We start from the raw sequence: 17234 nt of genomic DNA on the forward strand, positions 1-17234 counted from the left end.
GATCCAGTAGATGGCGCCAGCATGAAACCAAAACAAACTGATGTTTGGCCACGCCTCCTCAACACTGAAGCCTCCGCTCTGATGCAGCGACACCCCTCAAACCCCCCTCCTCCCCCAGCGTTCACACGAAGGAGTTAGCGGCGCAGTTAAGCGCAAGCGGTGGACAAAACTGTCCTTGGCTGGAGCTGCATTGTTGCGTTCGTTTCATAAGTTCACGAGTCTAAACTTCACTTGTTCATGAGAACGAGCTCGCAGTAATCATTATTAATGAAGACAGCAAAGTGCTGTCAGCGTTAACGCCCTTAATCCTGATGCCAAGTAGAGAGACAGCTCTCTCCAATGTTTAGAATTTAGACTGCAGTACCACATTTTAAACACTAGGGGTCAGAGTTACATATCGCTCCTTTAAAGGTATTGCTCCTGAAAGTTCCTTAATTTATTTCAAAACAAAAGCATATTTGTATCCACACAGGTAGTATAGTTCCCATAGCTTAAGACAGTACAATATTTCAAAATAAAAAGCACGCACATGCACGGACACACACAGCGTCTTCTTCTCTGTTCAAACTCTCAGACGATGTTTCATATTTTTTGGACTCCGTCTGTGTTAAGAGTGAGAATCAGTCGCCTGCTCCAACCTCTGCCTGACCCTGTGACCTCACAAACTGAGGATTATGGGAGGTTAGCAAGTCCACATACGTGTGATGACTTCAAACTCAGTTGTTAAAAGACAAACACACACAGCCAGGCTGACCTCTGACCCCCAGAGACGCTGAACAGGTTGTCGAATGTTTGAACTCTAAAGTGATGGATGTCTTAAGACGAGGCGTGAGCCGTTCTTTGATAAATGTTTGAGATGTCTTCTTTGTCTCACCTGCAGCTCGTTCACGGTCTGACAGATTCAGCATCACATTGATACTAAAGTGAAGCTGCTCCATCAGCCCTTCAAAATAAAATACAGACTTCTCCTAAAATGAAGCTGCTTCCATCGTCCCTTCTGGGCCTCCGTACATGTGTGGTGGTGACTGTGTCTGCAGAGACTTTGTCCTCTGACTGGATTTTACTGAGGAGAAATACCAAGTGGATAAAGCTCGTTCTAAAACGAGGGTGAACCTTGTGTTGTGTTTTACCCGTGGACGTGGAGTTGGTCTGCTTCCTGTTGGACAGGCAGGGAGTGTCGGCGATATGAACTTAGTTTATTTTTTTATTTGTAATGACTTTTGAGTAGTTCTAGTGTTTCCTGTTTTATTTTGTCTTCACCTTCCCTTGGATAGTTTGGTGCTGGCTTCATTTCCCAGGCCCTGATGAACACATCACGCTGACTCAGGGTCACAGACATAATAGGAAAACATTTCTGTGGAGGGATTTTTATGTGATTATAGTTGATTTCGCTGTTATGAGCTGATCCTCCTGCTGTTACTTAAACAGAGCGAGCAACAGCCTCATAAGCAGATTTACGCGGATGGATTTAGGCTTTGGTATGTGATTCGTCCTCTCTCCTAACTTGTTACTGACGGAGCAGACCGAGGAGCCGGCTGGAAACTGACCCGCACAATGACACTGGAGTTTTACAGCAGCTTGTCTGTGCAGTTGGTGTTAGAGACAAGAGAAACACGCTCGGATCAGGCGAATAACGCGCGATCTGTTACAGAGAACCGCGCGGATTTGAGTCTGGAGCTCGGAGCGCACGGAGCTCTCAGCTGATTCTCCTCAGGGGGAAACCACCACAAACTCCACCTGTGCCCTCCTGTTGACCTCGGAGCTGCAGGACTCGGCTCATAGATGAAACCTGCCCCGGAGAGAGGCGTCAGTGTGCGGCGAACATGTCGGAGATCTCCGCTGACGCGCAGAACCGCAGTGTGCCTGCAGCTGCGCTCTCTCACAACTTCCCCGCGCTCATATTCGGGATTTTACTGATCGTGATCGTGATCTGTGGGAACGTGCTGGTGTGTATCAGCGTGTATATGGAGAAAGCTTTAAAAACCACTACAAACTACTTCATCGTCAGTTTGGCGTTCGCAGACCTGCTGCTGGCGGTGCTCGTCCTGCCGCTGTTCGTTTACGCGGAGGTAAGAAGCGAAGTACAGGAGCCCGCAGGGGTCAGGGACTGATCCTGTCAAGGGCCAGGGGCGTCAGGGACAGAGTCTGTCAGGGGCCAGGGGAGGGTGAGGGACAGAGTCTGTCAGGGAGCCCTGGAGGATCCATTGCTCTGTTTCAGTGTTTCAGTATTTATTCGGTTCTTCCAGTTCTGTGTCACAGTGACAGAGTTTGTGTTGATATATATTAAAGTATGAAAGGTTTGTGGATCTGGTTGTACAATAGGAAGTGTTCACAGTTAAAAACAGCTGTAATATGAATATCATCAGTTTATCAGAGCTGAATTGCTCCGATCACCATGCAGCACAAACACACGAGATCCTGCAAAAGGAAAGCTTCAACACCTTCAGGCAGGATGTTTTTATGATGACATGTTTAAAGATCAATATCTGACATGTATTAACGTCAGGTCTCAACATATAACCTGCAGACTGACGTTCAGCTGCAGGTTTTTATCTTTTAAAAAGACCACACAAGAAAATCCACTATCAAGACCTGCACAGCCAAATTAAGGACTAGGAGCAAAACCACTAGAATGAAACAAATACTGTCTAAGATACACAAACAGCTTCAAAGACACAAAGAGTGACTGAACTTTGGTGACCATACTTTCAAACCTCCAAATCAGGACTCTTTAATTTGACCACAAACCCACATGTATGGATCCACAGATTGTTGACCTCTGGTCACTCGAGGTGGTTGGTAAAGGTTTCCTCCTGAGCAGCTCCTTAAAGTTGGTTGTCAGGGGCGTTTGCTTCAATGAAGTAACAGTTCTACTTGCTGTCTGTACCCACAGTTTGTGTTCGCTCGTTTTTATACGGCTTTGTTTGACAGCATGTCCACCGTGGGACACTTGCATTGTGTGCCAAATGCAGCATATTCATTGGCTGCTACTTTTCACAGGAAGCTGTAACTCTCCTGGAACAATGGGTTTTTTTGAATCGGTGTGTATGTGACTTCCTGTGCTTCTGCAGCCAGCCTCTAGTGGACTCTCGAGGAACTGCAGGATGTTTCACTTCAGCATCGGCTTCATTTTTCAACACCACACTTTTGCTCACCTGCCAGAACTACAACAGAGAACACAGAAATAACGCAAACATACGCAAAAATAATCCAAAACGGGCTCTGACAGATGTGTTATTGTGTAGAGCCAGAGACACTGCAGACAATGGTTAACACATCACCACTTTGACAGGACACTGAAAGCGTCTCTGAATACAGATCTCTTGGTGTCTGGTTGGATCACACAATCTCTGGTTTTCTCTCCAGAAACAGAACAAACTTTGCGCTGCTCATCAGAAAACAAGTCACTGAGGTCGTTGTTTTATTAGACTGACGTCTGTAGGAACGCCTCAGCCTCCACACTCGCTCCCCTGAACGCCATCTATCACTCTGCTGACAGTTACTCCACACATCATCGCATTTTATATGAAAAGGTAGACCGGACCCCTCTAACTGAGACGTGACGGGCCATGGTTTTAATGAAGTTGTGAAGCCATATATCACGTCTGAGTGAAACTGGTCTCAAGCAAACACTTAAGAAGCTTCAGATATGTCGCGTAGGGCGCAGAGCATGCACACGGCCAACACCTTAAGGTGCTAGGGGACCCAAACAACAGTCAGGAAAGTAGCTTCTGCTACAGCACCTGTTTGTATCCGTCCACTCTTCAGTAGAAAGCTCTGACCTTTCTTCTGCTGAGGAGGAGGAGACAAGGAGCACAGAAGAAGAAAGGGGCCTTCAGTAACACAACATTTCTGCTGCTGTTTGAAACAGTTGTTTTGAAACCTGGAATGCCCAAACTGCACACATTTGTTCCTGTAGGTTCATCTAAGGACGTTTTTCACACCTAACCTGTTTGATCTGTTTATCACCTTGACACTCCTATCATCTATCATCATCATCAGGAAAGATAAAGCCCCCTCCTCATATAAGATCAAAACTGGTTAACGTTCATTAGGATTACTTTATGTCACAGGGGCTCATTCTGCTGATCAGGAGAGGTGTGCTTCATAAATCAGATTATGTCCCGGCTGCAGAAGGTTTAAAGGTGTAATCTGGTAGCCGGCCGCTCGATTATCTGTCGCCTTCAATACGTCATCAGGTCAGAGGAGCCCTGCGGGGGATACCCTGATAGGATAGTCCTGAGAGAGAGAGAGAGAGAGAGAGAAAAAGAGAGAGAGAGCAGTGTTTGTCTAAAATGCACAAAAACATTGGCATTGGCATTGTTTTTGTGTAGTTCATACAGTGCTCTCTCTCTCTCTCTCTCTCTCTCTCTCTCTCGTTCTCTCTCTCTCTGGTCGATAAACAATTCTAAGTCCTCTAATTGTCGCATTTCAGAGAGAGTTTCTCAGGAGGAATGTTTGTCTGCACGCTGACCTGCTGTGGTGCAAACCAAAGAGGATTACACCTGTTTACTCTGAGATATGGGCCAGCTAATGTGTGTGTGTGTGTGTGTGTGTGTGTGTGTGTGTGTTTAGTTTCAGGGTGGAGTTTGGTCCTTGAACATGCTGCTGTGTGACGGTCTGATGACCATGGATGTGATGCTGTGCACGGCCTCCATATTCAACCTCTGTGCAATCAGCGTGGACAGGTGAGTGTGTGTGTGTCACCCCTGTTAATCAAATCCTAAAAATCTACAAACAGTCACAATATAAGGTTCTGTTTTACAAGACGAGGAAAACCGTAACTTCTTGTTGCCTTTAGGCTGTTCGTTGACACAACAACAGAGTTTTTGGCTGAAAATGAAAACTTTTGATCACAGCGCCGTCTCCGGTGTTGTGCAGTCGTAAGACCAGCTAATAAGACCAGCTAATGAGTTAGCATTTTAGTACTTCCGGTTCCATCATCTCATAGTCTATGGTTCTGTGGTCAACACAAGACTAAGAGGTTTTCATTTTTTCTACGACATAAAAAACATCTGGACGTGCCCCACATGTGAATTTTGAAGATTTTTCACGTCTAACTTAAGGCGGCCTATCCATCTGTAGGCATCATAGCCTACATCGGGCTAAAATCGGGCTAAAATCGGGCTAACATCTGGCTAACATCTGGCTAACATCGGGCTAACATCGGGCTAACATCGGGCTAACATCAGGCTAAAATCGGGCTAACATCGGGCTAACATCGGGCTAACATCTGGCTAACATCGGGCTAACATCGGGCTAACATCGGGCTAACATCAGGCTAAAATCGGGCTAACATCGGGCTAACATCGGGCTAACATCGGGCCTACATTCAATTCAATTCAATTCAGTTTTTATTTGTATAGCGTCAACTCATAACAAGTGTTGTCTCAAGACACTTTACAAAAGAGCAGGTAAAAAGAATTTACTTATTACTATGTTACAAAGAGCCGGCCTATCCATCTATAGGCATCATAGCCTACATCGAGCTAACATTGGGCTAACATTGGGCTAACATTGGGCTATCATCGGGCCAACATCCGGCTAACATCGGGCTAACATTGGGCTATCATCGGCTAACATCGGGCTAACATTGGGCTATCATCGGGCCAACATCCGGCTAACATCGGGCTAACATTGGGCTAACATCGGGCTTACATCAGGCTAACATCGGCTAACATCGAGCTAACATCGGGCTAGCATCGGGCCAACATCGGGCTAACATCGAGCTAACATTGGGCTAGCATCGGGCCAACATCCGGCTAACATTGGGCTAACATTGGGCTAACATCGGGCCAACGTCAGGCTAACATCGGCTAACATCGAGCTAACATCAGGCTAGCATCGGGCTAACATCGGCTAACATCGAGCTAACATCAGGTTAGCATCGGGCCAACATCGGGCTAACTAGAGGTTGCCATGAACATTAAACGTCATCACACCAGACGTAGAAACTTGTCTCCTGGCTTGAAGCTTCGTGTGGAGTGGAGCTTCAAAATATCTTTTAAACTTCCAAACATTTTGCTCTGTAGCCCAAAGTTTTCACTTAACACGTAATATCGCCTTCAAATGAAGAAACGTTTGTGTGTGTCACTCACAGTAAACACTGAAGCTAAATGAATTTACAGTTCAGACACAGAGTGCGTCATAGCAACGGGAGAGCTGAGGGGCTGCCGATCTCAGGCGAGGGTTGTTCCCGGCCTTTCAGAAGTTCAACTCTTAACCGTCCTGTCTGTCACCCTGCAGGTTCATCGCTGTGTCCATCCCTCTAAACTACAACCGTAGACACGTAGACCACCGACAGATCGTCCTGCTGTCGGCGACCTGGCTGCTGTCTCTCGCTGTGGCCTCGCCTGTCGTCTTCGGGATCAACAACGTCCCCGACCGTGACCCCACAGAGTGCAAACTGGAGGACAACAACTACGTGGTTTACTCTTCCGTCTGCTCCTTCTTCATCCCCTGCCCCATCATGCTCCTCCTTTACCTCGGGGTGTTGCGCGGTCTGCAGCGCTGGGAGGAGGCTCGGAAGCTCAAACTACGCAGCAGCATCGAGGCCTGCAGGAAGCTGCAGCACGCAGCCATCGCAACCGTCTTTCCCCCGCTGACGGGCACCATCCCCGGGCCGCTGCCGATGCCTCTGCCCCGGATCATCGAGAGGGACCTGGCTCAGTGTCGGCTGGACGACACAGACGACTTCATGCAGCAGGAGATCCCGTATCCCCGACAGTACAGAGAGAACTCTGTTCCCACGTTGACGCTGAGCGAACAGCTGACCCGGCAGAAGAGAGCCAAGATCAACAACCGAGAGAGGAAGGCCATGAGGGTGCTTCCTGTCGTCGTGGGTGAGTCTTAAAGTTCTCCTCCAATCAGAGCGCCACAACAAACAGCTCCATCTTCAGTTTAAAGACTTATCTACAGACACCGTGTCCCCGAGCAGTCAGGCAGGTCGAGAGTTTCTGGAGAACTTTACAACAAAAGAAGAGAACATTTTGTTCATGGATTTATTTGTTTCTCTTCCTTGTTTGGTTGAAATGTGAGCTCGCCTTCCAGAATGGATCCACTGACTCATATTGAGCCACTAAGGGGGCGGCAGTAGCTCAGTTCGTAGGGACTCAAGTTACGATGCGGACCATAATAAGGAAGTTGGTCTGGTAGCTGGAGAGGTTCCAGGGCACTTCTGGAGTACTGCAGAGGTGCCCTTGAGCAAGGCAAAAAAACAACAACTCTGCTCTGGTGCGCTCCCTGTGTAGCAGCCTCACTCCGACATCTCTCCACTAACACATGTCCACAGGTCCTGTGTGTGTGAGAAGCATGTCCCTAAAATAACAAAGTGTAAAACCAGAATTTCCCCTCAGGGATTAATAAAGTATATAAAATGAACATGAAAGAGGGCCAGAGCAGTTGAGGGTCCGGTGCCTTGCACAAGGTCACCTCATCAGTGCTCGGGAAGTGAACTCGCACCTCTCCAGCTACCAGACCAACTTCCACACTTGTCCTCACCGGGACTTGACCTAATGACCCTCATGTACTCACCAAAGTGTCTTGTGTTTGATGCTAATTAATCAAAGCAGCTCACATTATAAGCAAACTTCTCGCTCAGATTTTAAGTGTCTGCAGCATCAGAACTCTCTGAATCTAAATCCGTCCCCTGACGTCTTCTTCTACATGTTCACAGATAACAGGAGGTGTTTAAATATAACCACACGCTGGTTTGAACAGTTAGGGTGTTGTCTCTGCAGCGTTGTAGGCGAGCTGGGTGTGAGGCGTCTGGCGTTCATGCGGGTCGACCTGAGCGTCGGGATCGAAGCGTCACCTCTGTGACCGGCTGTCTCTCAACAAACAGCACGATGTTAGCTTAAAGCTCTCAATCCAATTATTATTTAGCACCTGTTCTCACAGCCACACCGTCTGAGCGGCTGAAATCTGCCCTGAATCGTCTGAATCGTCCATTGATGTGACAACAATGCAGCAGCCAGTATGTCCTCCTTCTAACTTTAGATTCTGGTCCTGAATGCTCTGGATTTGTTTGGACCAGAGAAGGTAGACGGTTTTAAGGCACCCCCAATCTGCCGTTTTGGACACCTCTCGGTTTGCCAGATATGAGAGCAGTTATCAGGTCAACAGGTGTTGCAGCAATGGAAGCGGGCAAGAGAAGTGGTTCAGATAGAAGTGATGTACTCGACCTAAAAAGCCTCTGCATGTTTCTAATAAGCTCCACGAGCAGAAACGTGCTCAAACTAGGATCAATATTGGAGATGCTTTTGAAAAATGGAATCAGGACACAGAAAGGTTTACAGACCCATGCAGAGCTGGATAAACACTGAAGCTTCAGTGTCCACCACATGGTGACCTGTGTGAGCATCCACTCTAAAGAGGAGGGGGGAGAGTCCACCACATGGTGACCTGTGTGAGCATCCACTCTAGAGAGGAGGGGGGACAGCTCTCTACAATGTTTAGAATTAAGACTGCAGTACCCATTTTAAACACTAGGGGTCAGAGTCACATACTGCTCCTTTAATGATGACTTGAAAAGAATGAGACTCGTTAAGAAATGAGGGAATCAATCGACTGAGAAGAAGAACCACTCAGTCCAGCAGGGGGCTGAAAAATGAAGCATTTTAGCAGTTTTGCATTCTTCATTTCTCATATCAGTCTTTAAAGAACCTTCGATTACATCAAGTGGATTTTAATTTGTCCGTTTTTCTGCTTTTGTGGCTAAAACTCTGGTGAACATCCTGTAACGGATCAGAGCGACTCTCCAGTAGACGCTTTATTATCCCAGCTGACCTGAATGCATCTAATGAATAGGAAGTGTGCACGGCGTCCTCGTCTCCGATGAAGGAATCTCGCCTTCTTACCGAGAGTTATGACTTCAGCTCCAACAAACGGGTCAGAAATGTCATCAGAGGAGAGGCTGGAAATCGAGCCTCCGTCGCCCTCCTTCACGTGTTGAAGCCCTGGAGTGGAGAGGTCGGAGTTATATGATGAGACGGCGTTGTCTCCGTCGTTAACGAGCTCCGTGTGGTCGTGACTCATTTAGAGGCGGGCAGTCAGGTCACAGTGAAACTAGGTTGACAGGGTTTGTTAGAATAACCTCCTGGGGAGAGTTTTAGTTTTCTGTCTGCACAAACAGATTTAAACTACAGAAATAAATGTATCCTTTCCAAAGAGTGGAGCATCTACGGTGGCCCTGAAGGTCAACTTTATGTTTCATTCGACCACTAAATAGCTCATCAATCAAAAACACCCCAGAGACGTTAGATTTTGTTGATTTTCATTCACCACATTTCCACCGCCTTCATGTTGTCGTTCTGTTTGTTTAGTGATTGAATGACACACTGACATTTTAAAGGTGTGTCCTGTGTGAAGGGCCTTTCTGATTGGATGGGGTGTGCACTGCGCTTGATAGTTCATGTTCTGCTGCTTTCATTTTGAGTTATGAAATTTGTGATGTGATGTTAAATATCCTCTATCGGGGTTTTCTTACATTTCTGTCATGACTCAAATCCATCTCTCTCTTGCTGTTTCCTGCAGGTTGCTTCCTGTTCTGCTGGACGCCGTTCTTCGTGGTTCACACGACTCGAGCCATGTGTCTGACCTGCGACATCCCGCACGGCCTGATGAGCACCGTCACCTGGCTCGGCTACGTCAACAGCGCCCTCAACCCCATCATCTACACCATGTTCAACACCGAGTTCAGGAAGTTCTTCAAGAGATGTTTCCGCAGCTGCTGTTGACGCCGGTTCTCCCCGAGCGAGGTGTGAGGTCTCCCTCAGCTCGTCTCTGAGCTGCAGAGCGACGTCCTGCAGACTTAAAGACAACGTGTTTAAAGACACTCGGGCTGATAAGGGCGGCAGACTGTGGATATTCGAGGCTCTGTTTGGAGTTAACTGTGTGTCAGCGGGAGTTCCAGCTCCAGTCGTCAGGTTTTCTGTGCAGAACGAGTGATTTAAACAGAACCTGCAGGATCCGCTCAGAACGAAAACCGTCTCATGGATGCAGAAAACTGACGGCGCTTCAACAGAGCGGAAAGTCGAGCGAGCTTCAGGAACAAACCGATCTACAGATCTACAATCTTTCTGCTGTCAGTCAGACAAAAAGTGTGATGAATGATCAAGTCTGTACGTATGAAGCTACAGTAAGCAGCAAGTTAGCGTAGCTTAGCACAATGACTGTGAACAGGTGGAAACAGCTAGCCTGGTTCTGTCCTGAGGTGATGAACATGACTAAATGGTGAAACCTGATATCTGCAGTCAAAAATAAATGGCTACTCGGTAATCGCTGATGATTGGTTGTTTGATGATGTGTTTTCCCGTTACGTGACATTTTCTGGAGCCTAAATTGCAGAGGAGTGAGCCATCTTGCATCTCTGCTCAGAGTTACGTATTTCAAACAGCGACAGGTAAATTAAACATTACAAAATGACGGCAGCTGATGCAACACCCTCGCTGGAGCATTTCCCCCCTCAACACTGCAAAGGAAAGTGTCACACTTCCTGCTCCAGCGTCTCGACTGCAGTCAGAAAGCCGAGCGGAGACGTACTGGTCCTCCACCTGTCAGCGCTCACATTCCTCCTCCATCATCTGTGAGAACATTCGCACCGAGGAGTGATCTGCCTTAAACAGAATAACCTGAAAGATCTCACACTGAGTTCACGAGATCCATTTAAAATCTTTTTATCTTGTTAAGAATGTATTTTTTTGTTACGTTTTTTTAGACCTTTTTCTGTCCTCTCTGTGATTTTAAACTTGATGTCAGAACTTTGTGAACTCTCAGCACCAATAAACCTTCAACAAGTTCAGACTTCTGCTCCTCATCATTCACTCTACTGAGACCAAAAACCAACGTTTGATCAGGATTTTATTTTTGTGAACCAGAGGCAGAGTCAGTAGAAATGTTTATAAACAGATTCAGACTGGGCCCCTCCTCCTGGGCTCATCGCCCCCAGAAGCCCCGCCCACTGCAGGACGTAGTGTGTACGTTTCCTGCTTGTACCTACACTACACTACACAAGCTAATGCATGCTAGTAAGCTAACCGCCGTTGTTTGTCTCCTGCCTGAAACTTCAGAACCTAAATCAAAGTAAATACTCAGATTAGACGGTCAGATCTGCAACTAAGATCCTACAAAATGTTTTCAATATTTTATAATTTGTTTAGTTTGAGTATAACCAAACGTTTGAAACACAGCAGATACACAACCGCAAGACCCTGCAACACAGTGAACACAGCATTGTGTGTGACCCCAGCCAATCCGTCACTGAGACCCTTCAGCCTCCTCCCATCTGGGTTACGGTATCCGAGCCTCCGACTCTACCAGCTGATCCACGGCCTCCCCCTTTAAACTAATCTCACTTTATGACTGTTCCCCCCTCATCAGCAACACAGAAGCATGAACTTTAAAAATACACCGAGCGCTTTCTCTAAGTCAGTGCCTTATGTTTATTTATATTTATATATCATGTTTTTATGGAGTTCAAAGTTAGAGACAATCATCCGAATAGAGAACTGAGGCTTCAGGCCTCTGGCTCCCCCTGCTGGTTAAAAAACTACATTTAGTTTAGAGGCATCAGTTCGAGCAGCTGTCTCTTTAAAGAAAAGGCTTTGCATGTTTTTAGACTAACCCCCATGAAACACTCTGACAGAGTCTGTATGCAGTAATTCCTATTTATAATAAATCCGCCTGTTGACCCTTCTTCATTCATAAAAACGCAGCAGGGAGCTGTACTTTGTGGTTTATGTCCGTCCTGCTGCCTTTGATCGGAGGTTTGAAAACGAGCAGAGTTTACGTCCTCACTGATCAGAGACGAAGGAACATGTTCACAAAGTCCACCAGTCCGCCCCTCAGCATTGATTATTGCAGTGAATGGAGTCGGGGCTCCAGGCTGACGCAGAGATTCAGTCACTCTTCTGGTTTCGTTGCATCCTGCAGAGAAAAGTGAACACAACAACACGAGTGACAAAGACGTCCTGTCTGTGAGAATCAGCGAACAGGAAGTCGTACACCTGAGAGATAAACCCACACACTCACAGTCTGAGCTCCGGCGGCCATCAGAGCCTCGACCTCCTGACTCCACCCGAGGGCGTCCACCAGAGCCTGGACACCACTGACGACGTCACCCAGCTCAACGACGTCCTGAGGCCGCCCCCGCCACGCAAACGGACCCACCAGGTCCCTGTTGATGAGCAGGCGGGGGACGGAGCTCCGCACCGCTCCCGCTAGACTGGCAAAGGGCTCCACCTGCGGGACGGAGAGAGAACAGCAGCATGTTAAGGAAGCTGCAACCTCCCGTGATGAAAAAGAAGCCGATGCAGAAGGGTAAAATCCTGCAGTTCCTCGAGTGACCACTAGAGGCTGGCTGCAGAAGCACAGGAAGTCACATACACACCCATTCTAAAAAGTAGGATTTTTCTTGCTGTGATTTTGTTTCATTTTAACTTGAATCATATCAAAGTTTTAACGTCTTGGATCGCGACGACGCTTGGTAATGGACTGAGCCTGTCCCTTTAAGTAAGGTGGCTTATGGGTAATGTAGGCTATGAGAAGTTGTGGTTGATGCCCCTTTACAGTTCGAGAGTGAACAGACATACTCCGTCTCTCCTCCTTCTTTGAATGCTGAATTTACCCAGAATGCTTGTCACCAGCCAAGCAGGCGTCCTACGGTTTGGGTAATGCCCTGAGGGGAACAGACAGGTGTGACTACAGGTGTGACTACAGGTGTGTTCGATCCTGCCGTCTCTCACCTCCAGTGACGTTCCCATGACGATGAGCAGGTCTGCCAGGGGAAAGTCCGTCAGGTATTTAAAAAAGTGAGTAGGAAGCTCCTCCCCGAAGAACACGATGTCAGGCTTCAGCACACCTGTACAGGTGGGACACCTCGGGACCGTCCCGCTCATCACATCTGGCTGACGAGACACGGAAACAAGAAGTAAACAAATAACTTTTTTTTAATTCAAGGTATACTTTATGAAATATAACAAAACCAGGTCGACAGTGTTGTTCGATACCCGTTTGTTACTATGGCAACAAAAAGAGAAAAGCAGCTGAATGATAATGGACACGAGAAGAACAGCGAGCAGATCCGTGTCAGAGCGGTTTGTAATAACCCGGCGTAGGTCGAGAGTCGTGATGAAGTCTTATGACTGCAAAGCAATGCAAGATGTTGTTTCCTGTTTTTATCTGTGAAGCTTCCTGTTCTAACATTTGTCTGTTTGTCCGGAGGACGGCGTCTCGCCGTTTCTACTATCGATCTGCTCCACGTGTGGCGTTACTGAATGTGTTGTCACTCACTCGTAGCTCCTCCCCCTCGTATTTCCTCCTGCAGACGGTGCAGGTCGCCGTGGAAAACGTCCCATGAGCCTCCACCAACATCTCCGGAGGAATCCCTGACACTTCACACACACACACACGCACACGCACACGCACACGCACACGCACACGCACATGCACACACACACACACACACACAAACACATAGACAGACACACACACACACACACACACACACACACACACACACAAACACATAGACAGACACACGAACGCACACGCGCACAGACACAGACACACACACACACACACACAAACACAAACACACACATGCAAACACACACACACACACACACACACACACACACACGCAAACACACAAACACACACTCTCACACACACACACACACACACACACACACACACACACACACACACACACACACACACACACACACACACACACACACACACACACACACACACACACACACACACACACACACACACACACAGACAGACACACGAACGCACACAGACACAGACACAGACACACACACACACACACACACACACACACACACACACACACACACACACACACACACACACACACACACACACACACACACAGAGTGAACAATCAGGGCAGATTGAAAGGACTTCCTTCATCCTGTCAGACACAGAGAGATGAACACGTACGTCTCTCCAGGCCGTCGATGTTCTGCGTGTACATCCTGACCAGCTGACCTTTCTCGTGAAGCAGACGCACAAAGTAATGCGTCAGGTTGGGACGATAGTTTCCGGGGTACAGCTCTTTGGCCAGAGCGAAGAACGGTTTGGGGTTGTGATGGAAGAAGTTGATCTCAAAGATGGCCTCTGCGTACGGCAGGTCGTACTGCTGCAGGTTGTCATAGAGACCGCTGCCTGGAGACCTGAGAGGAGATACACCTGGTCAAGGCTTCCTACGGTGGCCCTGAGGGTCAACTGAGCACAAAACACATCACACTAATTACCAGAATATTTAATGTAAAGCAAAAACCTGTTGTCCTTCAGGGCCACTGTATTTTCTATACCAACGGGGGGTCACAAACATGTGCAAGGTAAAAAAAAAAAAAAATTACGTCAAAAAGTTTTTAAACACGTTTGTTTTGTTTCACGTTTAGAATCATCTGGGGTCCAAACTGCATCTGCAACTACATCTTTCACTAAACTCTGACCCCTAGTGGTTAAAATGGGTACTTCAGTCCAGATTCTAAACATTGTAGAGAGCTGTCTCTCCTCTCTAGAGTCGATGCTCACTCAGGTCACCATGTGGTGGACTCTGAAGCTTCAGTGTTTATCCAGCTCTGCATGGGTCTGTAAACCTTTCTGTGTTCTAACCTCTCTCCATTTTTCAAAAGCATCTCCAATATTGATCCTAGTTTGAGCACGTTTCTGCTCGTGGAGCTTATTAGAAACATGCAGAGGCTTTTTAGGTCGGGTACAATCACTTCTATCTGAACCACTTCTCTTGACCGCTTCCATCGCTGCAACACCTGTTGACCTGATAACTGCTCTCATATCTGGCAAACTGAGGGGCGTCCAAAACGGCCATGTGGGGGTGCCTTAAAACCGCCTACCTTCTCTGATCCAAACAAATCCAGAGCATTCAGGAGCAGAATCTAAAGTTAGAAGGAGGACATACTGGCTGCTGCATTGTTGTCAGAGAAGCCAGCACTTCAACATAGCATGTTTCCTTAATGTCTGATCAGATAGTAAGGTCACGTTATCATTTCACTCACTATCTCACTGATTGGTCCTTTAGATGGATCTGTGGCATCGAGCGAGTGTCAATTGTTTCATTTTTAATAGAATGGTGTCAAAGTTTAAATTCTGGTATCTCGTCTGATATTTACAAAACTTGAAACAACGTTGAACCTGAAATCTGGGATGCCGCTGGGCGTGCTGATCCCGGCTCCGGCCATCACCACGACCCTCCCGTACCGCCGCTCTCTGATGCCGTGAGCGACGTCCTGCAGGGTCTGCTGCTCGCCGTCTGCACCCCCACCCCGAGAGAAAAGCCCCCGAGTCCCGTCACAGGAGGCAGGGTGTGTGTGTCTGCGGGGAAGAAGAGCAGCGACATGTTCGTCTGCACCCAGATGACGGATCACGCTGGAGCAACATGTGATGAAACATCTGCAAGCGCGCTGACAGAGAAGGAGCACTTTTTATAATCCATGTGATTTATTCTGCAGCGATGGGATGTCAAAAGAGCAGGTTTCAAACTTCTCACACGTGATAATTAGATGTTTTCATCTCAGGTTGAATGAAAACACAAGTCTGAAGAAAGGTCTGAAGAAATGACCTTGGGCCTTTTGGATTGTGTGAAGAATCTTTACGCGACAGTTTCGCAGCAACGAATTCATACATCTTTGTTATTTCAGGCTCTAAACTGTGACACTTCATATCTTTAAATAAACATAATATATTTAGTTTTTAAACTTATGGTCTGACATAAAAAGGCAAGAATCACTACCTGGGGCTCAAAGAAATCTAAACATTTGAATAGTCAGTGTCAGTGATTATTGGATCAGGTGATTACGAGAATCAGTTTCGGTGCTGCTGATGGAGAGAGGAGGTCTGAAAGAATGGGAATAACTGATGCTGCAAGAAAGTTTTAAGAAACGGTGGGAATAACAGGTGAGGAGGTACACACTTCCGGATCTGATGATAGAGGCCTCCAGGCCCTCTCAGAACCGGAAGTTGGATTTTGAGTCCAGTAGTTGAGCCCAAAAAGTTGCATTACAACCAAAGGATGAAGGATAGAAGGAGAAACATCATTCCTACCTGTTCAGAGCTGAACACACACTCGTCTGACCAAACCCTGTAAAAACACACACACACACAACACATGTGTCACAGTTATAACCGATCATATACTGTTTATTCCCGGCTGACCGTCACCGTGCAGGACTGACCGTGCGCAGAGAGCGTCCTGCAGGTTGTCACACACACGCTGCGGTAGAAGCTCAGTGAAGGAGCCATAATAACACAGCTCACTGCAAACACAAACAAACACACTTTAGTTACCGAGACTCCTACTGACACCGAGACACTCGCTGCTGGCGCAGAGAATCCGTTAAAATGTAGACAAACAGTAACTACTGAGGCACTACCAGCTTACATCTGTGTTTACGTTCTTTGACCTCCTGACGAGTACCGTAATGTACGGTGTAGCCTCACCATTATTACCGTAATATACGGTGTAGCCTCACCATTAGTACCGGAATGTACGGTGTAGCCTCACCATTATTACCGTAATATACGGTGTAGCCTCACCATTAGTACCGTAATGTACGGTGTAGCCTTATCATTAGTACCGTAATGTTCGGTATAGACTTATCATTCGTACTGTAATGTTCGGTGTAGACTTACAATTAGTACCGTAATATACAGTGTAGACTTACCATTAGTACCGTAATGTACGGTGTAGACTTACCATTCGTACCGTAATGTACGGTGTAGCCTCACCATTATTACCGTAATGTGCAGTGTAGACTTACCATTACTACCGTAATGTACGGTGTAGACTTACCATTCGTACCGTAATGTGCAGTGTAGACTTACCATTACTACCGTAATGTACGGTGTAGACTTACCATTCGTACCGTAATGTACGGTATAGCCTCACCATTATTACCGTAATGTGCAGTGTAGACTTACCATTACTACCGTAATGTACAGTGTAGACTTACCACTAGTACCGTAATGTACGGCGTAGCCCCACCATTAGTACCGTAATGTACGGTGTAGCCTTATCATTCGTACTGTAATGTTCGGTGTAGACTTACAATTAGTACCGTAATATACGGTGTAGACTTACCATTAGTACCGTAATGTACGGTGTAGACTTACCATTACTACCGTAATGTACGGTGTAGACTTACCATTAGTACCGTAATGTACGGTGTAGACCAGGTGTA

The 17234-nt window shown here is 47.0% G+C and overlaps 2 protein-coding genes across 4 annotated transcripts; one reads left to right on the forward strand and one right to left on the reverse strand.

Moving 5' to 3' along the window:
• Positions 1-1041: 1041 nt before the first annotated feature.
• drd4b (dopamine receptor D4b) lies at positions 1042-10801 on the forward strand. The gene is made up of 4 exons (XM_020657201.3): positions 1042-2069; positions 4576-4688; positions 6247-6842; positions 9535-10801. Exons 1-4 carry the CDS (start codon positions 1824-1826, stop codon positions 9735-9737), a joined length of 1158 nt encoding a protein of 385 aa, XP_020512857.2. The 5' UTR covers positions 1042-1823; the 3' UTR covers positions 9738-10801.
• Positions 10802-11131: 330 nt separating this feature from the next.
• sirt3 (sirtuin 3) lies at positions 11132-16489 on the reverse strand. Of its 3 annotated transcripts, XM_020657199.3 has the most exons (9): positions 16436-16489; positions 16230-16310; positions 16099-16135; positions 15190-15369; positions 13972-14204; positions 13291-13391; positions 12744-12905; positions 12031-12240; positions 11132-11925 (listed from the first exon to the last, which is right to left on the reverse strand). In XM_020657199.3, exons 2-9 carry the CDS (start codon positions 16294-16296, stop codon positions 11902-11904), a joined length of 1014 nt encoding a protein of 337 aa, XP_020512855.2. In that variant the 5' UTR covers positions 16297-16310; positions 16436-16489; the 3' UTR covers positions 11132-11901. The 3 variants fall into 3 exon arrangements, with proteins under 3 accessions (XP_020512855.2, XP_029137815.2, XP_065808601.1); XM_029281982.2 differs by lacking the exon at positions 16436-16489 and having other exon boundaries at positions 15968-16135; XM_065952529.1 differs by lacking the exon at positions 16436-16489 and having other exon boundaries at positions 15190-15458; positions 16230-16294.
• Between the last annotated feature and the right edge of the window lie 745 nt (positions 16490-17234).

This window comes from Labrus bergylta, chromosome 3 (genome assembly GCF_963930695.1).
Source record: "Labrus bergylta chromosome 3, fLabBer1.1, whole genome shotgun sequence".
In the NCBI taxonomy this organism is placed as follows: Eukaryota; Metazoa; Chordata; class Actinopteri; order Labriformes; family Labridae; genus Labrus; species Labrus bergylta.